Genomic DNA, 12342 nt, shown 5'->3' on the forward strand with positions numbered 1-12342 from the left:
GGGAAAGAAGAGAGAGGTATCAGTGGGTTCCTCTAATGGACCATTTGAAGGGGAAGACCTTGTCCTTCAGCTTAAGTTCAATTAGAAAGGCACAAAATGGAAATGGCATGCATTACTGAATTTATATGCTAAATTCATATACAATAGAAACACCACTACAGCATGTGTATTCTTAATCTGGTGCCAATACTATTTCACTGTATTGGATCTGTTTTGCTGCCTTTGAGTTTTATCTCAATTTACACTATTGTCGTCATTATGTATATATTGTTCTTCGCGTTCTGCTTTCTTTATTTTATAAATAATTTCTCGGAATTTTCCCTATATTTTCTCTGAATGTTTCTTCCAGTTCACTGGTTTTTATGATGTAGAAGTACTCTATTACATTTTGATGTACCACAATTTGATAAGCTATTCTTCAACCACTCAATACAATTCATATCTAGTTTTTCGTGTGAGGGTAGTTCTTTGACACATCTTATCAAATGTCGCATCCCTTCAAAACAGAAATAAAAACAATGGGCCGAGGCTGAACATGTCTAGGATTTGGGAGAAGGTGAGGAGAAAGGTCTCCCAGATTTCACCATTAATCATCTTTACTTGCCATAATAATCTGTTTTATTCATGGATCTAGTTACATAAATCTTGTTACATTTTTCCTCTCAATGTAACAAAAAAGGGTTCAATTCAACTTCTTTCTTTGGTTTCCAAGACCCTCGAACATAGGGAGTCACTCTACCATTCTAGACATCTCATACTCTTTTCCTCCACATACTCCATGCTCCAAATAAAGTGGACTACTTTGTTTCTCTTTCCCTTATTTACCTTCTCGACACATACTCTGTGTTTTCCTTATCCTTGTTTTTGCTTATGGTATCCTCTATGCCTGGAATGTCCTGTTTCTCTCAACCCACTGACTGTAGAATTCGATCACACTTTTTAGAGGTTCAACTCAAATGCCAATGCTTATATGAAACCTTCCTTTTATAACTAGCTTTCTATGTGGACCTCACAGAGCACTTTTTTGGTACAAATTTCAGGAGTACAGTAATTTCTTCATCTAAATTTTTTATCTCCCCATCTAAATCTATCAGTTACTCAACCATTTTTTAAAACCCCTTAACTTCCACCTGAGAATCAATACTGTGTATTGGCTCCAAGGCAAAAGAGCAGTAAGGGCTAGGTAACTGGAATTAAGTGACTTGCCCAGGGTCACATAACTAGGAGGTCTGAGGCCAGATTTGAATTCAGGATCTCCCATTTCTAGGCCTGGCTCTCAAATCACTCAGCTACCACATAGTTAATCACAATACGCATTTTTTAAAGTGTCAGGCACTATGTTAATAACTGGAGATACAAAGATAAAGCAAAAACAGCCTGTCCTCAAGGAACTTACTAATGGATGTAGACAACATATGCATAAATAGGTTCATACATTATACATTTGCTATTTGTTTTGCGGTGGATTTTGAGTTGCCGCCATACTCTTCATAACCCCATTTGAAGTTTTCTTGGCAAAAATGCAAGAGTGGTTTGCCATTTCCTTCTCCAGGTCATTTTACAGATGGGGAAACTAAGCCAAACAGAGTTATAATTTATTCAGGGCCACAAATTTACTAAGTATTTGAGGTCAGAGTTGAACTCAGGAAAATGAAGTGTCCAACTCCAGACCTGAGACTATATCCACTTTCTACCCTAGCTGCCCTACTTGGAAGGAAACTTTAGATGGAAGACATTAGCAGCTGGAGGGTCTGGGAAAGATCCCTTTCAGAATGTGGTACTTGACCTGATTTTGGAAAAAAGCAAGGGATTCTAAGAAGTGGAGGTAGGGAAAGAGCATTCTAGGCAAGAGGGGGATCTAATACAAAGGCAGAGGGATCAGAGGTGGAAAAGCAAGCAAGCCAGTAAGGCTAGACCATACAATGGGTAGAAAGAGTGGTAATGTGTGAGGAGATTGCAAAGGTAGGAAATGATCAGTTTGTGAAGGGCTTTAAGTGCCAAAGTCAAGTCAGAACTTGTTTAATAAGTACTTATTACAGTGCCAGGCACTGGGGATACAAAAGTAAAAAAACAATCCCTACTCTGAAGCCCAGTCTAATGGGAAAGACAACACACAAACACAAAGTACAAACAAGCTATACACAGGATAAATTGGATATACTCAACAGAAAGGAGACACTAACATTAAGGTGGCATATCAGCCAGCATTTGAAAAAGGAAAGATCCAGGAAAGAATAAGGAAGATAGGGTTAGTAAAAAGATGAGCAGGACAGGAAAGAACCAGGTTGTAAAGAACTTTGAATGTCAAATAAAAGATTTTACATTTTATCCTGCAGTGATAGGGAAACACTGGAGTTCCTTGAATAGAGAGAAAGAAGAGGTTATAAGGTAAGTCTGTGCTTTAAGAAGATCAGTTTGAGAACTGAGTGTTTTCTTATCCTTATCTTTGCTTATGCTCTACCAGGTTTCTCTCTACTTACTGACCTCAAAATTCATCACACTTTTAAAAGGTTTGATTCAAATGCTTATATGGAACCTTCTTTGAATGAAACAGAATGGGGGGAAAAGACATGAGAAAGACTAAGCAAAAGGGGTCTATAACTGATTGATAACATAATGATATTAAAGAATGGTTCTCCACCCAAACATCAACAATAATATATGGAAAGTATTTAAGGTTGGGATAATATATAATGTGTTTAAAAAGATGTTTTCCATATGAAATTGAAAGTTTGCCTTCTTTTCCCTTCTGAATCAACCCTTATCAGGATTAGCAGCTCAAAAAGGTAGGAGTAGAGAGCAATGGTCCATAAAATTTAGCATTTAATTCCTTGAGGATTATGCTGCTACTATACACTTATTATGTATAGTAGCAATAAAATTTATAATCTGAATCTCTCAAAAACGTTTGTAAGTCCCCAACAACAAAAAAGTAAAAGAGGATTTATCTCCAACCTCCCACCCCCAACTTTTTACTACAGTAGCCTTATCAGGAACAGAATTTCTCCAGCTCACAGCTATACCCTTAAAGAAGCGGTAAGTAGAAATTTACCACTGAGACATAGCAACCCCTAACAGAAGGGAAATGGGCAAAGCTAGAATCAATTCTAACTTGTGGAAGTCCTGCATTTAAATTAAAAACTAACTTGGATATGTGTATAAGATATTTGTTTTTTATTTTTATCTTAAGAGAAAAAGTATTATTAACTACTATTCTTTTACTGTGGGAATCATACACAGATCTTAATAATGTAGATAAATGCCAATTTATACCTTATAACAATATTAAAAATTACTTGTAAAGCCAGGGCACACCATTCGGATGAGTCAGTACAAATGTTCTTTTTTTTGAACTCTTGATAAAATCATCATCTTCAAATTAAAAGAAGGCTTGACCTCTGATGTCCCTTCCAGTTCAGATTCTATGAAATGTCAACAATAACAGTAAACGATAAAAATCTCTGCTGGAGAATTACTCCAACTTTACATCACAATGGCTCTATAATTTCTCAGAATATATGAAATAAAATGCTACTTAAGAAGCTGTGTGCAATTCAAGCAAACAGAATCAAAAGAACAATATAGGATAGGAAAAATGACCACAAAAATATAAAGGAAACTATTTTAAGATTAAAGAATTGGGGATTGATAGGGACCATAATAGGAGCAAAGAATTGGGAACAAGTTTCACTAAAGAGGACACACAACAATGATGCACATAGGCAGGGAATGAGGTCTATGCAGTCAGACAAGACTAATGTGTTGGTTCTGCTTAACTGCATTTCTTTGTTAGAGTTCTTAGGGAAAGCAGGTACTGAAATGACAGCAATTCCTTTTTAAAAAGTAATATATGTGTAAGACATCAATGTTACCTGGTTTTGCCGAACTGCTTTGCTTCCTCTTTATTTTAAATTCTTTGTTACAAAGTATTTTATGTTGTTATACAGTTTCTCATGAAGGATTTTGTTGTAAGGGACTATATATGGATAACTATATAAAGAAATTAATTTAGTGTAAAAATAAAAAGATATCAAACAATCATCCACCAGAAAAGGAGACTAGATCCTTCAATTAAATGTCAGTCAACAAAAGTTTAAGAAGCTACTGTATGCCAGGCACTGTGCTTAGTACCAGGAATACCAAGAAAGGTGGGGAAAAAAATAAAGCACAACAGTTCCTGTCTTCAAAGAGTTCACAGTCTAATGGGGGAGAAAACATACAAATAACCATAATCAGAAGTAGATGGAAGACTGTAATCTCAGAAGGAAGGGACTAGCCTTAAAGGCAGGACCAGCTGAGATTCAACGGAGATGAAGGGAGAACATTCCAGGTATGGGGGTCAGTCAGTGACAATGCCATCTGGAGAACAACTGTCTTGTAGGAAGAACAGCCAATGGGCCAATGTAACTGGATCACAGAGTAAAGTGTAACAGAAGACTGGAAAACCTGGAAGGGAGTAGATTATTTATGAAGGGCTTTCTTTGAAAGCTAGACAGAGAGACAGACACGTAGTCAGATTTGAGGCAAGGAGACCAAACAGAGGCTATGTTCCAAGCATGAGAAGACACTGGTCGGTACCAGGGTGTAGCAGTGTCACAGGAGAAACGGTAGTGTATACAAGATATTACACATGCCCTTTGATACAGCACTACTGATACTGGGCTTGTACCCCAAAGAGACCATGAAAAATGTTTGTACAAAAGTGAGTGTCCCTCAATTGGGGAATGACTGAACAAATTGTGGTATATGATGGTGATGGAATGATGAACTGGAGGATTTCTATATGACCTGGAAGAACCTCCATAAACAGATGCAGAGTGAAATAAGCAGAACTAGAAGAACATTGTACATAGAAAGTGAAACTCTGTGGAACTATCAAATGTAACTGACTTTGCTACTAATAGCAATGCAATGAGACAAGACAATCCCGAGGGACTTATGTGAAAGAACACTATCCACATCAAGAGAAAGAACTGTGGGAGCAGAAATGCAGAAGAAAAACATGATTTATCACTTGTTTACATGGAAATAAGATATGGGGTTTTGGTTTTTAAATGATTACAAAAATGAATAATTCGGAAGTAAGTATTGAGTGATAATACATGTATAGCCCAGAGGAATTGTTTGTTGGCTCCAGAAGGGGGAAGGGAAAAAGCATGAATCATGCAGCCATGGAAAAATACTTTAAAATTTAAAAATATTTTTAAAAGATATTATTACAAAGGTCGAATCAATAGGACTTGACAACACAAGAAATAGGGAGTAAGATAAAGTGAGGATGACAGGTTGTTAAGTTTGGGTAATTAAGAGGAAAAGAGGAATTTGGGGGTTTATAATGAGTTTAGTTCTGGACATGGTGAGTTTAAGATACATAACAAACATTCAGTTTGAGATATCCAAAAAACAGTTGGAGATTTGAGAGGCTGGAGGTCAGCAGAGAGATTTTTTGTTGTTGTTGTTCAATCACGTCCAATTCTTCATGAAACCATTGGAGGTTTTCTTATGGATAAGATGGCAAAGATAATGGAGTAGTTTGCCATTTCCTTCTCGAGCTTATTTTACAGATGAGGAAACCAAAGCAAACAGGATTCAGTGATTTTCCCAGGGTCACACAGCTTTTAAGTGTCTAAGGCTAGATTTGAACTCAGGGAAAATGAGGTCTTTCTGACTTCAGGAACACTGTGCTACCTAGCAGAGAGATCAGGGATAGGTAAGTAGATTTAAGAATCAGCAAAGAAATACTAACTGAATCCATGAAAAATGATGAGGTCATGAAGTCAAATAGTATAGAGGGAGGAGAGAAGAGAGACCAAGGCAGAATGCTGTGGGAGACTCCCTTTTAGCAGGTATGACCTGGATGAAGATCCAGCAAAGGAGACAAGAATAAGTGATCAGATAGGCAGGGAAGAAGCATGAAAACCAAGAGAAAAGAAATCCATAACTCTGGAAAGGGCAGGGTTTTGTTGTCAAATAATTTGTATAGTATTAGAAATAGTTGTTCTTTAAATGTTTGATGGAATTCACTTGTGAATCCATCTGGCCCTGGGGATTTTTTCTTAGGGAAGAAGTTCCTTGATAACTTGTTCAATTTCTTTTTCTGAGATGAGATGATTTAAGTATTCTATTTCCTCTTTTGTTAATCTAGGCCATTTATATTTTTTGTAAATATTCACCCATTTCACCCAGATTGTCATATTTGCTGCCATATATAATTGGGCAAAATAGTTCTTAATAATGACCTTCATTTCCTCTTCATTAGAGGTGAAATCACCCTTTTCATCTTTGATACTGTTAATTTGATTCTCTTCTTTCTTTTTTTATTAGATTAACCAGTAGAAAGGGCAGTTTCTGAATGATGAGGTTGTAAGCAAAACTGTAGAGTTAAGAGTAAGAGAAAAGGAAATGGAATCATCTATTGTAGGCAGCTTTCTCAAGGAGCCACAAAAAGGAAGAGAAATATAGGATGATAGTTATTGGGGGTTAGATGAATCAAGTGAGGGTTTTTTGAGAATGGGGAAGAAATAGGTTTGTTTGTAGGTAGCAGGAAAGCAGTGGTCAAGGAAAATGAGAGTGGGAATAACAAGAGGAGGCAAACTGCTGGAAAATGATAGGATAACTTATGCTTACAGCAAAAAAAAAAAGGGCCACTTTTTTAATATGATGGAGATAGGGACAGAAGGCAGCTGAGTGATGTGAAATGAGGGGAAAAGAGGAGGCTCTCAGCTAAGAACCTCAATTTTTTCAGTAAAATATGAGACAAGGTTCTGGGGTGGGGGTGGGGGAGGGGAAGCAGGAAGGAAAGTGCCCAAGGAGATCTGAAGAATGAAGAAAAATAGTTTAGGATAGTGAATTGATTAGTACTCCTGCAGGAATGAGAGCTCAACTGAGATAATGAAACATAAATTTGTAGTAGAATCAGTCCACTTGGTTCTGAGATTTTCTCCAGCTCCATTCAGCTACACTGAGAATCGGAAGGCCCTAGAGGTATAGGAACTATTCCACGGCTGGAATTTTCAAGTATGTGAAGTGATATAAGTAAAGGGGCAGCAGATTTGAGAATAGAGGACTGTGTATAGTTTCCCACAGGATGGAGATGATGAAGAGAGGAAAGTCAAGGAAGTTCAAGAGTGATGGCCTTGATAATAAATAACTAAAAGATGGAGGGATTCGTGGTTTGTAAATGAAGAATAGGGTTGAGGATTTTGGGATGGTAAAGCAGAGGGGAAGAAATAGTGATAAAAGAAAAGAAATTTCAGAATTTTTAATACCTTTGTTGGGTAAAAAAAGGTCATAGGAAGTGAGTAAACTGAGACACTAAGAAATTAGGGTTTTTAAGAAAATTGCAATACGTATGTTGAAGCCTCCTTGAATGAGGGCTGGATTTGAAAAAGACTGAAAGACTAAGAGCCAGGCACAGTATTCTTTAAGGAAGAAAGGAGAATATCCTTGGAGAAGGTAGATAACAGCTGCCAGAATCTTGACTGATTGATAAATATGGATTGAATGAACTCCAAGCCTAGCATTCCCTTTCTTGGAAATTCAAAGAATATTAGGGATCAGAGTCAAAAGACATTATTAAATTGCATTTGTGTGATGCTTTAAAGCAAAATTTGGGCCATTATTTCTAAAGAAGTTAATTTTGCATATAACACCATACGTCGTTAGATAATGCAGAAGGAATGGTAGAAAAAATATTTCAGAAATAAAAATAGAGAACATATACTCAAATACCTTCACTAAGTATAAATCAAACAAGTTAGTAATATGAATGAGTTGTTGCTATCTCCAGGACTGAATTAATGTTTGCTTACTATATTTTCAAGAAAACATATTTTGTTCTACTAATACAAAGAGAATGAGAGGCATTTTTATCTTTAGAAGTACATAAATTACAACTGGTGGCAAATTATCCCAAAAGAATTTTGTAGGTCTAGTAGACAATAGTGAAATCTTCACTTTTTAATAACCTGTTAGATTCAGACCAAGATGTATTATTAATTACTTGGCTAACAGATGCAATTGTCACCAACTGGCCCTATCTTTAATGAATGTGCCTAGAATTTTTAGTACAGCTAACTCTCAATTATCCATACTAATTGAGGAATATAAAGGGGAAGGTAAAGTAGGTAACTGAAATCCATAACTTAACATTAATTCTATCTTCATAAAACTACTGTAATGCAAATGACAAAAAGTACTTAAAGCACATCTATTACGTAAGCCAGCACTATAGTAGTATGAAATTCTAAACTTTAAATTTCTTATTTTAAAACAACTCAAGCATTTTAATAAGTCAATCTTCAAACTGGTTTCTAAAAACAAAGGACAGAAGACATAGGACAAGACCCTAAAGATCAAGTCCCATACCTAAACAGAAGTTAAGAAATGTACACCAAGGTCATAGAACATCTGGTGGCAAAACTAGGACTAGAAACCAGGTTCTTTCAATCCTACTCCAAGAGCTGAGAAACAATGGTGTAATTAGCATCTGTTTTTCCATAGTAATGGAAAACAGGGACAGTGTGGATAAACAAAATGTATGCCTAATCCAAATAATTCTTCCCCAATTATACCTTTACCAAAGCTTCTAACAAGTAATATGTGACTATATTTCATTTTATTTTCCAGTGATAATGCTAGCAATTAGCAAAATGGCCAAATCAGGAAGCAGAGGGGAAGAAGAAAAGCAAAAGGGCCCAGATAATTCCCAAACCCCACATTCTATCTCTGAATAATAAAAGAGTTGGCTGTACTTGAAAGATATGCAGACGACTAGCAAATGTGCTGATCATTTTTACTGGAACAAGTAAAGTTAACAGCCATACCACCTTGGGCTGTGAGATCACAAGTTAAGCAGGATTGGGGCCAGTCACTATTTGGAAAGGAGGAAAACCCAAAGTGCTGCAGGAAATGATGGTGGTGATTCAGTTGATGGAGATCCTCACTTTGATTCACTAGGGCACCTGCACAGTGCTGGGGACACAGTGCAGCTCCAGGTGCTGTCATTCAGTTCACATACACACACAGATACAAAAAGAAAAATTGTGATTAGAGATCCCATTGCAGTTTTTGCAAAAGAAGGGAATTCAGGATTGGCCAACTAGACTTAAACCTAAACTGATTTCCTTTAGCCTATACTTCATTTGGAAGCACTATTTCACGTTCAATTAAATATAATCTCCATAAAATAACTTTTATTTTAGAGGTTAATCAAATCACTCTAAAGCTAGAAATGTCATTCAGGATAATTTAATTCAATCCCTTCAGTTTATATGTTAGGAAACTGAAGCCCCGAGAATGAGCAATCCTAATACTCTTTCTGCTGTACTATGCTGTCTCTTTTTAGCTACATAACAGTTTCACAAATATTTTATCAAGCACAAGTCTTTTAATGTTTTCATTTTCTGTTTTGTGATTCCTTATTAAACCTAAATTATACCTTAAGCAAGAAAGGTACACCAGAACTTACCAGAAATAAGTATTAATCAAACAGATGTTAACAATTAAAAGGGCTCTTAAGGGAAATGTCAAGATGGAGAAAAGAAAAACAAAGAATACAAAGGGTTTCTGCTTCATATTACACCTTTAATTTTTAGACAAAGGTTTATTTATGTGAAATGTCATAGTTCTCTATTTGAAGATAAATGGGAAGATAAGCAGAAAAATTTTAAGTGGTTAATAAACTTAAATTACTAATGCTCAGATTAAAAGGAGAAAAACTATGGAAACTGAAAATAAGAAGACATATAACATAACCTGAATGTTAAATCAAAATTCCTACATACATGAATAGAAAATGTTTCTACACCCAAACCATCCCCTTTGCACTGAGCAAAGGAACTGAATTAAAAGTTACATTCGTTGAGCCAAGCAGGCTTTCTAGAAAATAAGGATTACTATTTGCAAAGCTATACTAGAATGCTATACAGATGGAAACATTTATATACTATCTAATTACATCTGTGCAAACAGGCATTACTTTATTAGAGTTGTCTCAAAGTAACCTTTTCTATTAGATATTTAATTGTATTTTCATTCCTATATTCTGTTTACAAAGGAAACCTTCTTCAGCACAGGGAAGAGGCACAAAGCCAAACTAGTCTAAAATGTGCAAAATGAGGAAACATTTCAAAGTTCACATTTCAAGTCCAGAAATGAACTAAAACTGCCAGGATATTTTCAATATAAATGTATGATGGAAAAATCGGACAGAAAAAACTGTCCTTTGTGACAATGAAACAAAATATGGAGTTATTAAGGATATCGATTATAGAAATACAATCTTTAAAACCTAGCAATTTCTTTGTAACTACAAAAGAAAGTAAATCTTAATTTGCCTAGGGAGGGAGATTAACCACTTCCTTGTGGCAAACATTTTATATTTTGTAGAAACTGGGATGCCAGGTTTTTCTTCCAACTTTTGTTGACATGAACACTACCTTTGTTTACTTTAGGTTCCAAAATAAAACTAGAAGGGAAGTTCTGCTCATGCATAAGATCCAGGAAAAAAAGCTCTTAAAAAAATACACACACACACACACACATATATATATCTATATATATATCTATATAGATATATATACTGCCCCCTCTGAGAAGATAGGAACTAGATCTAGTCACATCATATTGTTTAGCAAGAAGAGGAATAAGCTACACTCAGGTTGATGCTATATAACAACAATTTTAGAGAAGATATATTATGTGCAAGAAAAAACAGTGGAGAACAAAAAGGACCTGAGCAGGATCTGGAGCAAAATACAAAATCAATTCTTCACTGTATTTTCATGGACATTCAGTGTTGCGAAGTCAGAGACTACACAACTTTACAAAACATCCTGAGGATCAAATATAAAATGACTAAAGAGATTATAATTATATAGTGCTTTAGATGTTTGTTACCTCTTCCATTTAACATACAAAAAATCATGAATATTTCAAATCTTATCAAAATTAACACTTTGTAAACTAAAGCCATATTCTTTACATGAAGAAAGACTATTGTACTTACAGCCATGGTAAGATGCTGGGGAGCCTCCAGACTTGCCATACTCTTGTTCAGAGTAGCTAGTTGACAGATTGGGCTGACTGGAACCTCTACCAAAGGTAATCTGGTTACTACCAACCCCAGTGGCCACCTGAGCCATGCGCTCTTTGGTCTTCAGGGCTTGGGCCCTCTCAATTTTAAGTCGCTCATCATCCTTCAGAAGGGATACCAGCTGCTTAGATTTCTCCCTTACGTTAATTCCTTGATCTTTACCATCTCGATCAATGTACTGGAAATCTTTTAGTGTCTGGATAGCAAATATATTTTCCTTACATTGTTGTGCCACCCGTTCTGAGCCAGTTTTAATCAGGTAATCCAAGAGGGTCAGGGCCTTATACACATGTCTCCAGTTCTTCCCATGGTCATTTAGCCGTTTCCAGATCATACTCATGATTTCAGAAAATGCAACCACATTGTAAGTCAGATCTGCTATTTCAGTCATTAAAGAGCTAGAAGGACCCCAAGGGTCATTGGAGGTTGCTTCTCGAACTTTAATTTCAGCCTCTGAATAATTGTTCACAATGTTTTTCATCTGCCGTCTTATAGACGAAGTCGTCATTTTTATTTTCTGTTATACTTTTAAAGCCCTTTACAAAGACGCAATTTGGTATTCAGAAAGTTTATGTCCTATGAAGGTTCTGTATCATTGAATGATCTGAAGCAAGGCCCTTATAATATCATTTTCTTCTGAGACTCAAAGGCAAAAAACTGTAAGCCATGACCTAAAGAAAGAATCAAAATTAAATCAGTTTTAACATTTCAAAATGGTTAAATTTTTACTAACATTTTAAACAAACGTTAAGAGTTTCTACATGTTCTTTTCTCTTCAAAGTTATGACCAATTACTTAAGTAATCATGTACAATATGCATGATACAATGGACTGGTTCTGTAGTCAGAGGACCTAGAATGAAATATGATCTCTAATGTTGACAACTTGTGGCCTCACCTTCCTGAGCCTCTGTTTTTTTCATCTGTAAAATGAAGAATTTGGACTAGATGGTTCTGGCAATCCTTCCTAGCTCTAGCCTGTAATCCTAAAAAAATCTGAAGTATTTATAGTGGAAATTAAGACAAATTATCAATATTGCTATCTCATTCCATTCCTAAGAATTTCACATACAATTCAACTGAATTTTGGTATTCAATAAATAATACTTATAGAATCACAGAATTTCAATAGGAAGAAGTCTTATAGTCCCTCTGGTCTAATAGCCTCATTTTACAAAAAATTCTCTCACAGAGAAGTAAATGACTTACCCAAGGGCATGACTAATTAGTAGAACCCATATTAGAACC

General features: G+C 35.8%; 1 protein-coding gene across 7 annotated transcripts in view; it reads right to left on the reverse strand.

Annotated features, from left to right (window-relative positions):
- EPN2 (epsin 2) overlaps positions 1-12342 on the reverse strand; it is a 111260-nt gene that overhangs the window by 63752 nt on the left and 35166 nt on the right. For 4 of the 7 annotated variants that reach the window (XM_056806746.1, XM_056806747.1, XM_007497960.3 and 1 more), the window contains 2 exons: positions 11009-11766; positions 8829-8999 (listed from right to left, as the gene is read on the reverse strand). In XM_056806746.1, the coding sequence (XP_056662724.1) occupies positions 8829-8999; positions 11009-11603 (766 nt within the window). In that variant the 5' untranslated portion in view covers positions 11604-11766. The remainder of the gene's footprint in view (positions 1-8828; positions 9000-11008; positions 11767-12342) is intronic. The other 3 variants (XM_056806749.1, XM_056806748.1, XM_007497962.2) reach the window with 1 other exon arrangement.

Source organism: Monodelphis domestica, chromosome 7 (assembly GCF_027887165.1).
Source record: "Monodelphis domestica isolate mMonDom1 chromosome 7, mMonDom1.pri, whole genome shotgun sequence".
NCBI classification, from domain to species: Eukaryota; Metazoa; Chordata; class Mammalia; order Didelphimorphia; family Didelphidae; genus Monodelphis; species Monodelphis domestica.